Raw genomic sequence first — 13,435 nt, 5'->3', positions numbered from 1 at the left:
TATAAAATTCTGTCAGGCCTGGACAGACTAGATGCTGGAAGGATGTTCCCGATGGTCGGGGAGTCCAGAACCAGGGGTCATAGTCTAAGGATAAGGGGTAGGACATTTAGGACTGAAATGAGGAGGAATTTCTTCACCCAAAGAGTGGTGAACCTGTAGAATTCTCTGCCAGAGGGCGGTGGAGGCCAGTTCATTAAATATATTCAAGAAAGAGTTGGATATATTTCTTAAGGCTAAAGGGATCAAGGGATATGGGGAGAAGGCAGGGACAGGGTACTGAATTTGAATGATCAGCCATGATCGCATTGAATGGCAGAGCAGGCTCGAAGGGCCGAATGGCCTACTCCTGCTCCTATCTTCTATGTTTCTATGTTTATCGCAGATTTAGTATGGCACTGGTTTCTTTAATACTGTTGTGGTACATTAGGCGGTAAAAAACAGCTTCACTCACAGAAACCATGTTCCAGCCTAACTTGGTGTAACTGTTACAGATTTGAGTTAGTTTGTCTATACCTGGTGTCTGGGAGGGGAGGCCACACCATTCAATTCAATTACAAATGTCCTGTGGGATTTGTTCAATTATGTGTTTGGTTGGCAGCTTTTTAATTTTAAAAAATCAGATTTTTTACTTAAATCTGCTCGGTATTGGTTCTTTTATGAAGGTATTTATTCATCATAATCACTGCTCACATTTTTTCAGACAGCAGGTGTTGGCAATGATTCAGCTGTTGCCATTTACCTCCTCTAGATCCATCTTTTGTTTCTTTACTTGTGCTATTACCACCCCCTTTAGCCTTACACCATCATCCCTTTTGTCATTTAATCACTCCTGCATTTCACCCTATCACAGACCTTCCCTTTTGTTCTTTGCTCCCCTCCCCCCATTTCCCTGCCTCTGTAGTTGCTTAAAACCTAACATTTGCCAGTTATGATGAAAGGTCATTGACTTGAAACGTTAACTCTGTTTCTCTCTCCACAGATACTGCCTGAGCTGCTAAGTATTCCAAGCATTTTTTTTATTTGAGATTTCCAGCATCCGCAGTATTTTGCTTTTGTATTTATTCATCTGTCTTACTCAAAGCAGAAAATCTATCTGAAACCTTTGGAGAGAGATAGGTCTCTCGATCTCTCAGATAGCTTCTGTACAGAAAGAAAAGTACCGTTATGTAAGAGTATGATATTATATCATAGTTTAGTGCAACAATCGCAAACTATTTATTACTTTCTATTACTTGAGGAGTTAGTTAACGTTAAGAACTACTGTAAAAGATATGCTGTGACGAAGGAGCAGCGCTCCGAAAGCTTGTGATTTCAAATAAAGCTGTTGGACTATAACCTGGTGTTGAGTGACTTCTTACATTTGTCCACCCCAGTCCAACTCCGGCATCTCCACACCATAACTTGTACAAGACTGTAGTTAGGCTGCAGTTGGAGTATTGTATGTATAAGGTTTTGGATACTCCATATACGAAGGATGCAAAAGCAGGGAGAAGGTTGTAACGTAGATTCATTAAGATGTTACCAGAAATGAAGGGTTGCACTTATTAAGAGAAACGTGAAAAGTTGGGGCTTTGGCACGGGAGCAGAGAAGATTAAGGTGAGACCTGATTACAAGATTATGGTGATTATGATAAAGTAAACAGTGATTGTCTGTTTCCACTGGTTGGCGGTATAGCAACAAGAGGGCACAATTTAAGATAATCACAAAAAGAATTAAGGAGAAAGTTAGAAAACAATTCTTTATGCAGAGGGTGGTTAGAATGTGGAATCCTCTGCCACAACATAGGCCCAGAAATTCGGGTCTCCACGGGTGAGTACACACGGGGTACTCACCCGTAAGCCCAATGGAAGTGCCGGTTTCGTGCATGCACTGCGCATGTGCGGGAAACCGGCACTTCCGTTTCCCTGAAAGAAGGGGTTAAGAGGTGGAACACGTGCGCAGGAGAGGCAGCGCGTGCGCATCGAACTTACCTTCCTGGGAAAACCTGCAAAAAAAAAAGTAAGTCTCCAGAAGTTAGACATGTAAAAAGCAGTCACAAGGCCTGCTTTTCACAAGGTAAGTGGCGAATTAATTAAAATTAAAACATTTTTTCCACAGGTTCATTATTTTTAAATACTTTAAAGAAAGGTAAGTTTATTTTTAGCCCTGTTAGAAAATAAAATTATTTTTTTCAAAAATTTAAATTATTGTTTAAAATAGTTATTTCATCTAATTTATACAGGAAACTTTGGTTTATCTGGAGGTTAACTGTCCGGAATGCTCGAGCCACCGGCAAAATTCAGGAGTCGGTTCAGTAAGTTTTTTTTCTTTTCGTTGCTTTTTTTTCACCAGTCAGGCTCTGCAAGGTCTAGCTAAAGCTGTTGCTTAGCTACAGAGACGCTTGCAAGCTACAGCCGACTGTTTAGAAGCTGTTCAACAGGGTTTGTTGCTAGATACGGAGCTCAAAAGCTTCCGTATGTTTTAACATTAGCGCTGGTTTGTCCGGCAGTTTTGATGGGACAGCAACAGCTCGGTCCCGTCAGTGCCGGATATCACAAAGTTTCCTGTAGTTTATTTTAAAAATGTGATTTAAAAAAAAAAACTATTTGAAGATTTAATGTTTTGGGGCTTATAGTATTTATAGGTTCCTGTCAAACTTATGAATGAAGCATTCCCTGCTACCATTGGCTCTCCATGGCCCACGTAATCCCAGGGGATGCATCGAACTAACTGCGCCCCTGGGATACGCAAGCATTGCGCGCCGGCATTTGGAGGAGGCCCAGGATCGGAATCCCACGCGGGCCCACAGCTCAACGACTGGCGCGGTAGGTAAGTGCAGGTCGGGGGCTTGCACCCGCGGGAAGCCCCCGACCCGAATTTCTGGGCCATTGTGTCCATAAATTCTTTTAAAAAGGAATTTGATCATTGTTTGAAAAAGAGGAATATTAAACAGTATAGGAGGTGAACAGAAGAAACACTGGCAGGCTTGATGGGCTGAATGGGCTGTGTCTGTGCTGTAACTTTCGGTAATTCTATCACAGCTCCTAGCACTTTAAGCTTGTACAGTAGTGTCACAAACCGGTAGAGCATGCAATTGCTGTTCACAAGTTAGCCAGAAATTTCCAGACAAAACACACTCCTATAGTAACATAAACAAGTCACCTTATCTTGTGCACTGTGCGTCCCACATTGCTCTACCATAACAAACACTTCCGCCTTGGTCTATATATCCTCACTCATGACAAAAAGACACCAAATGGTACAATTTCCTCTGTAGCACCACAGACCACATCACCTGTCTATCTATATAGCCCAGTGTAAATATTATAATCACTGTTGGGACTCATTTCCTGTACATTTCCAATTTCAGCATATTTAGTCATTGGTGTGTAAACCAACTGTCAATAGGCAATTCGTGGACAGACTTCAGCATAACAATTTTGCCCAGAGTGATTACTGTTAGCTGAAAGCAAATTCTGCAATCTGAGTATGTGCAGTTGGGCAATTTCCCAGGAAGAATCAGCAGCATTTAACCTAGCCAAATTATAGAATCTCAGTCTCTAACAAAATCTATTCGATTGTTTTTCAAAATTATTTGAAGAACAACTAGAGGAGAAATTTTAAAAGCTTTATTCAGGTAAAATTTGTGTCAGTGTTTTTTCTAAACAGAGAAGCCGTTTGTGCCTGTGACAGCGACAGAGAAAGCGAGGGATGACAAACTGTACTGATTACACAACTGTTGTAGCCTTAGTTGGTGTTAGAATTACTTCTGCTATAAACTTGAGAAAGCATTAAGGTGAGAGGAAAAGAATCAGAAGAAAGATAGAAAAAATAACTCACATTTATGAGTGGGTTTTACAACATCAGGACGTTGCAAACTGTTATCGGCCAATGAAGTACTTCTGAAGTGCAGTCAGTGTTGTAATATAAGCAAATGCAGCAGCAAAACCTGGGGGGCGATTTTGCCAGCCCTGGGGAGGCGGGACTGCCAGGAAAATGGCAGAATTTGGGGGTGGGTGCCCAACCCGCCCCTATGCCATCTTCCCAGGAGGCGGTTGCCGTCCCGCACCGGGTCCCGTCTCCTTGGAGGTGGGAAGGGATTAAAGCCTATTAACTGCCTATTAACAGGTAGTTAACAGTCAGAAAATAGGATTATCTCCTTTTTGCCTTCACAAGTGTGGGCTTCCCGAAGGCTCCAAAACACGCTAGCAAGGCAAGGCGAGTACTGGGTCTGTGGGGGTCGGGGGGGTGCAAAAGTGTGGTGTGAAGGTAAGTGATGGGTGCAAGAGTGGAGAGGTGAGTATCTGAGGTAAGGGCAAAGTGTTTTTAAAAGTGTACTTACCTTTGTTTCTTCCTGCAGGCTTCAGTTGGTTTGTATGCGGAGAATCTCACACCTCCGTGTTGCAGATGAGAGATGGCTGTTACATTCTCATATGCAACAACCATCTCATTTCTGTAAAAGAAGGTTGATGAGGTCTTGTATGCAAGACCTTATCAAACTACAGAGAATGTCACTGTTTGACAGCTTCACAGAGCTGTCAAACGATGACAATTCATCGGTCAAATATTTTTGACAGATGAAACGTCATACGTTGACGTGCTCTGCAACCGGCTTTCCCTTAATTGGTCTGCTAAGCCCGCTGGGCAGGCTTAACAAGGTCAATCAAGGGAAAATAGCGTGGGTTGGCCACAAATCGATGGAGGCGGGACATCGACCCGACAAGCAGCAGTCCCGCCTCCAACACGCCCCCATTCACAAAATCGCCAAGGTCCCAGAAACAGCAATGAGATAATGACTAGCTAAGTTTTTTTTGTGATGCTGGTTGAGGGATAAATGCCAGCCAGAACACCAGAACACCCATATTCTCCTTCAAATATTGCCATGGGATCCTTTACGTCCACCCGAGATGGCAGACAGGGCTTCAGTTTAATGTCTCATCCGAAAGACGGCACCACTGGCAGTACTGTACTCCCTCAGTACTGCACTGAATGTCAGTCTAAATTATGTGCTGAAATTTCTGGAATGGGGCTTGACCCCACAACCTTCTGATTTAGAGGTGCGAGTTCTACCGCTGAGTGAAGGCTGACACAAACGGTGAGTTTCCTCCTGCAAATTTGAATTTTTAAAAAAAGAAACAAAGGTGTTGAATTTTAAAGCAAGCATAAACTAAATGGTACAATTTTAAAGCGGGTGCAGGAACAGAGAGGCCTGGGGGTTTGCGTACAGAAATCATAAGGCTGGAATTTTGTTCAAGGCAGCGGTCGGGAAACCCGGAATTTGAATGTGATGCCTCGGTTTCCTGCCCACAGCCAGCCACCTTGAGAGGCTGGCTAGCTGCGGGCGGGTAGGCCTCAATTACAAGGGGTCGGTCCAGCAGAGGGATCGCGGGAGGGGGGTTGGGGATCAGTGGGAGGGGGGTCGGCGGAAGGGAGGTCGGCAATTGGGAGGGGGGGGGGGGGGGGGGGGGAAAAGAGAGGATCGGCCGGGTTTGGCAATCGGGAGTGGGGAGAGCAATCGGGAGGGGGGGGGAAAGAGAGGATCAGGGTGGGGGTTGCAGGATCGGCAGGCGATGGGGGGTGGTCGGGGATCGGGCAGGCAAACAGGGGCTCACGGGGTGGGGTGGATGGGGAATCTCACAGTGGCGGGAGCGGGGGGTGGATCGGCGATTACCAGGAGAGTGGGGGGGGGGGGGGGGGGGGGCGGGCGGCCAGCGGCCAGGGATTGGGGGCTGGAGGATCGACAGGGGGGCCAGAGGATCGTGGCCAGCCACTGGAGGTTCATGGCTAGCCTCATCATCATCGTTTGGTGGGTGGGTGGGGAAGCCTGGGAATGTGATCGGAGGCCTCGTGGGGGGGGGGGCGGGGAGTTGGGGTCTCCGATCGCGGGGGGTGGGTATGGTGGGGATCCTGGATCCAGGAGATGGTATAAATCCACTTACCTCCTGGATGCAGCAGTCCCCACCTCTGTTTAACTGCCGGGTTTCATGAATAATATGAAACCCGTCCACAGGCAGTTAAAAAAAATGGAGGGGAAAATAGAGGCTTCCAGCCTCATTACAATATTTAAATTGAGGTAACGCCCCTGGGAGGGGGTTGGTCGCCTGCCTCCCTCCAGCAAAACCAGAAGTGGGCGGGTTGGGATCCGGATTCACATTTTTAACAATTTAACTGCCCCCACGCTCCAAACCCACGTGTTTTTATTGGGAAAATTCCGGGTTGCAGGACAAGTTGATAAGGCTGTAAAAAAAGCATACGGGATCCTTGGCTTTATAAATAGAGGCAAGAGTACAAAAGCAAGGTAGTTATGCTAAACCTTTATAAAACACTAAATAGATTGCAGCTGGAACACTGTGTCCAACTCTGGGCACCACACTTTAGGAAGTATGCTCAGGCCTTAGAAAGGATGCAGAGATTTACTAGAATGGTGGTACAGGGATGAGGGACTTCAGCTATGTGGTGAGACTAGTGAAGCTGGGATTATTCTCCTTAGAGCAGAGAAGGTTAAGGGGAGATTTAATAATGCAAAATCATGAAGGGTTTGATAGAGTAAATAAGGAAAATCTGTTTTAACTGGCTGAAGGGTCAGTAACCAGAGGACACAGATTTAAGGTAATTGGCAAAAGAGCCTGAGGTGAGATGAGGAAAAAACATTTACATAGCAAGTTACTATGATCTGGAATGCACTGCCTGAAAGGGTAATGAAACAGATTCAATGGTAACTTTCAAAAGGGAATTGGATAAATACTTGAAAGGGAGAAAACTGTAGGGCTATGGGGAAAGAGCAGGAGAGTGGGACCAATTGAATAGCTCTGTCTAAGAGCAGGCACAGGCACGATGGGCCAAATGGCCTCCTTCTGTGCTGTTACATTCTATGATAAAGCTTCTACTTATACGCAGTAACAGTTTCAGGGGTGTGCAAATGATTGTATAAACCACTTTCTGTGGGAAATCCAATTATGAAAGTGTCCACATTTCCCTACCCCTGGCTATGATGTCTGTAGGTGGCAACACTTGCCTCTGAATCAAAAGGTCATGGGTTCAAGTCCCACTCCAGAGACTTGAGCATATAATCTAGGCTGACCAGTGCAATATACTGCTTTGAGGATAGTGGCAGGCACTGGTCGTCAGGCAGTACTGTGAAGCACTTTTCACCACTCTATCTCCGCTATCTTGCTCTTTTCTGTGCCATGTAAATGTTATGGCTTTAAAACTTTACGGGCTTTTTAACTTTTTTCCCCATCTAAAGAATTTTTGAGGCCTATCAGGTTCACGCTTCCACCCCACGCTGTGAAATTAGAACGTTGCGCTGTCCTCATGGGCCTCTGACCCTGTTTCAGACCCCTCTGTCTGATGTCGTGGAGTGCAAAATTATTTTTTTGCTGCTTCTTCTTCATAAATATCGATTGCTGCTTTTCATTCGGCCATCAAAAATAACTTTTGTCTCCCTGCTTGAGCCCAGTTTCTTGCCACCACTCTATTTAATGGCTGCATTGGCTCTACATGTGACTGTTGCTGCTCCAGGTACATATTTATATTTAATTAATTTATTATCCAGTTCAACAGAAGCCTGAACTCACCGACTTCAGCAAAAACCCAAGTTTATTTAATTTGCTGATTCCCCACCTAGTTTTTCTCTTCTCCAGCACTGCTTTTAATTAATTCTTGAAGCCCCAGTTTATCTAATTTTTTGTCCAGTCCAGCTAATTCTGCTCCGGACCTAAAATCTGAATGTATATAATTAATTTCCCATCTCCTGACCCAAATATTACCTTCTGTCGTATCTCTTTTAATTATTACTGAAACCCATATGCATCAGTTCAGGTAATCCTGCTCCCAAACTAAACCTGACCAAAAGCCCAAAACCCAAGTTTAATGCATTTATTTCCTAATTCTTAATTTATTTATTGATCAGTCCTGTACATTCCTCTCCTACTCTCGATTCAATAAGGTAAGAAGGCTGGCATTTTTTACTTTATCTTCTTCTTTCTTTTATTATTAGTTTTTCCTCAGTTCCTCCACATTTTACTTAATTAATTCACGCCTTCAGATGAATTAGGAATCTCCTTTTTGAAGTAATTTTTCAAATTAATCAATTTTTAGTTGTTACTTGCACATGGTAACCTTGTTGTTTGACTGTTTGGTTGCCTCTACATAACACAGCAAATTATTTCATTGGAACGTATTTTTCTAAATTGTTTCTATATTATAGAATAATCCATTCTATGTTACACCATTGCTAGCATGCAACCCACTAAGCAGACAGCGCACTGACATTTAAGGTTAAGTGCGAGTAAAATATTACTGACAGGTTTTTGGAGTCCGCTATTTTGATATTACCAGGAAAGATAAGCAGTATTGTCATACTCAGCTAGACAGTGTGGGTGGCAGGACCATTTCAAACCTGCTTCAAGATGCTGCCAAACATAACCAAAAACAGTTCCCTCAAATTCACAGGTGCTTGTAGTGGCACAATATTAACAGCCCCAATTCTCTGGTTTCAGTGGCCTGCTCAGACATAAAGCACAGTCCGTGGCAGAGTATTTAATAGGACCAGCATGGAATAGAGTGGCCAACAGTACCGCATTAAGGATTAACTGTTAGCAATGTCACGAGACATCTACTAGTATACTATTAAAGGCAGCGACTGCTGCCAACAAAGTTGAAGTAGTTGCCCATGCGCAGTCTAAGTGTTTTTTTGGTTGTTCGCTTCGCAAATCTTGGGCTCTGGGGAAAAATAGCCGGAATGGAGCGGGTCTTCGGGACTGTAGGAAAAAAAGCCGGAACGGAGCGGGTTTTCTGGTCTGTGAGGGAAAAAAGCCAGGAATAGAGCGGGTTTTCGGGACTGTAGGAAAAAAGCCGGGAACAGAGCAGGTCTGCGGGAATGTAGGAAAAAAAGCCAGGAAGGGAGCAGGCTCTGTGGAAAAAAAGCCAGAAACGGAGCGGGCTCTGTGGGAAAAAAAGCAGAAACATCATCAATATCAGCTTCCAGATTAATGTGCAGTATACTTCTGCGCAGCTTTGGGTCGTTGGCAGCAGTCCCTCCAATTATTAAAAATCTTGTGTATGTGCACACTTTCTGACCAACTTCCTATTGTCATGAATTTTGGTCATTCTCTTATGTCAACATTTCACATAATACTGCCAATGTAAGCATTTGGAATGGAAATTCTGTCTGTCAACATTTGTCTGCAACGATCTAGAGATTCTAGCTAGTAAGAGGAGTGAGTTTCTAAAGTCTCTTTCCCAACTCTATCGCCATCTTGTATATAAATATATTCATCAACTGAGCAAGTTTTCATCAAAAATGGAGAAACAATCTTTTGCAGGAAGAATACACAACTCAGCATCAAGTCTAGACTTTAACATTTTGGAATAGCTATATCACACATGATAATTAAGTTTAATTTTGAACATACCTAGGGCAATAGCCATTGGGACAAGATGCCCTTCAACTGGGCCTGAAATAAGTGCTGCAGATGTTATCTGATGCGATGGACTAAACAGGTATTGGTTGTTCTGTAAATTTGGCGCAGAGAGAGGCCGCTGCCTTATTGGGCTGGTTATGGCTGTCTTGAGTGCAAAGGGAGTGGTTTGTGTTCTAGCAGATTTCACCTTGACACCTATTAAAATAAGAACAAAAATGTTATGAGATATCAGAAATAATTTTATGACAGGTTATAGAGAAGTCCTTTTCCACGAGGGTTATAGACGCTCAATCATTAAAACCAGTGGGTCTATAATTCCCAAGAAAATGTTTTGTACAATTGGAGTGCTGCATCCCAGAGGATCCAATATGTAGTTTCAAACTTAGGCAAAATATTAGCAGTCCAAGCACAGTAGTATACAACCCCACACTGTTTGATGTCACGTTTAATGTTCCATCTTTGTTTCCTGCTAATTACTTTTATGACTGAAAGTTTGAACTCTCATCTTAGAGGACAGAACACTTACACCGCTCTTTTTATTTGTTGCTGTAGAATCATATTTCACTTAGAAACATACATATAAAAAGTTAGAAAATAATTTGTTCTCTACAGTTACAATGAAAATAGTATATAGTATTCTTACAGCAGTTGTGAAACAGTTGTTAAGATAAATGGACTGTTTTTGGTGATTTGCTCGTGAAGTGCACAGGCGCACTAATGTGCTATTCCACAAAGTGATAAAGCATGGTTGATTTAAAGGCAAATTACCCCATACTACTCTCAAAGACTTCCTAGTGGTGAGTTTCTAAATGCATTATTTTGCTACATTAAAGGCGCTATATAAATGCAAGTTGTTGTTGTTATTATTGGTCGAAGTCTGGGAGCATATTTCCTGCAATTTCTTTCAACCACAAAATGACAAGAAGTGACTCAAACGGTGCCTTTGCATCACTGTCTGTTTATGTATTCTTCCTTTCCGCCATGCTTCTTACTATAGCTTGTCAATGGGAAAAAGGTTTCAGTTTACAAAAATTCAGAGACTACTTCTATCATATAACTCAAAAAAGCACAACCTAAGTATGTATTATTTAAATTAAAAATGCAAAGAAAAGTGAACTACAAATAGATTTTATGAAGCTCAGCAACATATGGATAGCTTGCATCTGCTCAAGTTTCCTTTGAAGTGAACTTGGTAAGTTTTCTCCCCCCAAAACACAAATATATACATGATTAGGAATAAAATGAATAAATTATTGCAGACATCTTCATGTATTACGAAGCCATTCATTGTTGCTGTAATTAAACACATCTGGTAATGACCTGCTTAATGGTAAATCAACATCATTATGGTCTCTTCATTTAATTAAATGCAGATTCAAATTGGAGGGAGAATCAGATTAAAATGTGCAAGTCTTGCCTGACTGATTAAACAGAACCAGACTTGCAAGACATTTCTTAAAGCCACAAAAGCAGAACAAATCTGAGGAACAACGTAAGTGGTAAAACATGAAACACAATTTACATTGAAACAAATCACTCACCTTTAATATTCTCAATCATTTTAGGCCTCTGAGGTTTGGATTTAGGTGCAGGAGAGTTCACCCTCAGATATGGACCTTTTTTATATGTACTGCGATGTCTCTGATAAATTGCCTTTCCGTATACTCTTTCAAGGTAATCTTCACTTTGCAACACTGGGTCAGTCGAAATAATCCCATCCAGATCTGCAGAAATCTGTATTACAAAATACAAAACTAGCTTTATGTACATGTCGTCAAATTCAAGGCTGAGTTATTCACACACATCATAAGCACAAAAGTTAACCAGTCTGTAATTTTGTCAGACCCCCATTGCTACTTCCAGAGGTGTATGGGGGTGGGGGTGGTGTGGATGTGGGGCAGGATAGGTGGTGTGGGTGGAGACCTCCTGTTGAATCTCCGTCCCTAAAATTGTCCCGACATTTTCCTCCTCCGCCAATGATATTGGCTGCCCACTCACTGCCCGTCCTGCTGCAGGTAAATGATGGCAAGGGAGCAGGGATTGGGATTATGGCCAATTTCTTTCTGTCTCTACCACTGCACCACTGATAGAGGAGATACAGAAGGAAGGAGGCTGTAGGGGTACAGTGGTTGTTGGAGGCAGGAGCAATTCGTTTTTTGGCTGAAAGTTAAGAGATCTCACCACCACTCCCTCCCAAAACTTCCCCAACTGCCAGTTCTTTGGGTTCAGGGTCCTCTCAGGGCAAATCAAAATTTGGTACTGCCACATTTAAAAAAACATCTGCCCCTTTATCATTTGTCCTGGGGCCATTTCATGTGCTGCAAGTGATTCCCTGAAGCATCAAGTAATTTCCCTCCCCACAATGGCGGATACCCACTGGGAGAGCATAATTAATTGACCATGACCCAGGTTCCCGCTAAGCTGTGCGGCCACGCAGTGGTCTGGAAGTCCCGTGCAGGCCACTCACCGGCTTTTGTTTGGAAGAAACTGAGCAATGCACGAAAATTTGAATGGACTATGCAGCCTGTTAGAGGGACCGTGCACTGAAAAAAAATTAGAGGGAACATTGACCATGACCCAGAAAAATGTGACTGGCAACCCACATCTTGCAGCAATGCCACCCTTAAGGAAAAGTCCTAATCCTTTTGTATCACACTGTTCAGTCTTTTACGACTGCCGATGTTTTGAGTAAATATGTTAATTAATTTTAAGTGCTCAAACGATTTGAAAAATCTGTATGCAACAAAATAAATTTGAAATACTGTATTAACTAGTTATATTATAAATATATATATATATAAGGCCCATTGGTAATAAAGTGAGAGATTGGAAGTACAGTGTAATTTGCTTCACCTAAGTATATCTCTGTTAAATATATACCCTGCCTAATTCCTAACCTTTTTTTAAATCCCCAGATTCCCCTCCCCATTATCTGTTCTGATAAATATGTAATAAAAACTCCAATTTTCAACTGAATACTTTCATAGTCTGCAAATGCATGTAGTAGAGATGAATTTCACCGATTCTCATCTGAAAGTGTAAATCTATGATTTGTTTCTGGAATGGATCAATTTAAAATCTTATTCAATAATATAAATCTAACAAATTTGAAGTTCTGGAAAATTTCACTGAAGGCTTAGCTGATATGCCCAGTATGAAACCAGTGCTTAGTTAGCTGATCTCAGCTGACAGTAGGGCTCTACAGCCGACCACAGTGCCTCAGGCCTAGGGCAAAAAACACCCAGGGTTCACCTTTGCTGGAAAGGACATGTGTGAACATTAGAAATAGTTTCATTTACATAGTGCTTTATTGAGTCTGTCAAACGTTCTTAAAGCACTTCATTTAGAGTGAATTACTTTGAAGTGTAGTGTTTTATGCAAATACAGTAACCATTTTGGGAAAACAAAATCCCACCACGCCAATGAAGTAAAGATCAAATAATATATTTTTGCTGGTGGTGATTGGGCCATGACACCTTGAAAACTCTCTGCTGTTCTTTAAATAATGCTATGAGATCTTTACTATCCACCTGAACTGCTAGGAGAAAATGACAGAACTCCAGTTTAATATCTCATTCAAAGGACAACACCCCTAACAGTGCAGCACTCCCTCAATACTGCACTGAAGTGTTTGTTTGGATTAAGTGTGTAAATCCTTTAATAGTTCGGGTGAGATTAGCATTAGGCTCAGATGTAATGCTCCCCATGATACAATAGTCTACCAATATCAACTGCCTAGGCTCAATCATTAAATAGGTGAGGTTGGTACTCATGGAACCATGCAACAGTTAGCTATAATTGGAGATGTAAAACAAAAGTTTTCCAAAATAATTCAGTTAAAATTATATTTTTCACTATTACATAATTTATATATACAGTGCTTCTTTTAAGTATATGTCTTAAAAGTATTGCAAAACAAATTGTGACAAGGCACTCATACTTAATATGACAGGACTACATTGTATTCCCATGCTGTGTTCCAGTAAAAAAATTAAACTGGGTCTTTGAATGAGATTTTCTTAACATAAGA

At 42.1% G+C, this 13,435-nt stretch overlaps 1 protein-coding gene across 4 annotated transcripts in view; it reads right to left on the bottom strand.

The window, feature by feature from the left end:
- Positions 1–13,435, bottom strand: part of kiaa0586 (KIAA0586 ortholog) — a 674,053-nt gene that overhangs the window by 299,427 nt on the left and 361,191 nt on the right. For all 4 annotated transcript variants that reach the window (XM_086003275.1, XM_086003276.1, XM_086003277.1 and 1 more), the window contains exons 16-17: positions 10,947–11,139; positions 9,397–9,600 (exon numbers count right to left, since the gene is read on the bottom strand). In XM_086003275.1, the coding sequence (XP_085859401.1) occupies positions 9,397–9,600; positions 10,947–11,139 (397 nt within the window). The remainder of the gene's footprint in view (positions 1–9,396; positions 9,601–10,946; positions 11,140–13,435) is intronic.

The sequence above is a fragment of the Somniosus microcephalus genome, chromosome 12, assembly GCF_052327205.1.
Source record: "Somniosus microcephalus isolate GS21.2 chromosome 12, FLI_Smic_1.0, whole genome shotgun sequence".
NCBI classification, from domain to species: Eukaryota; Metazoa; Chordata; class Chondrichthyes; order Squaliformes; family Somniosidae; genus Somniosus; species Somniosus microcephalus.
This window is presented reverse-complemented; position numbering and strand designations above follow the sequence as displayed.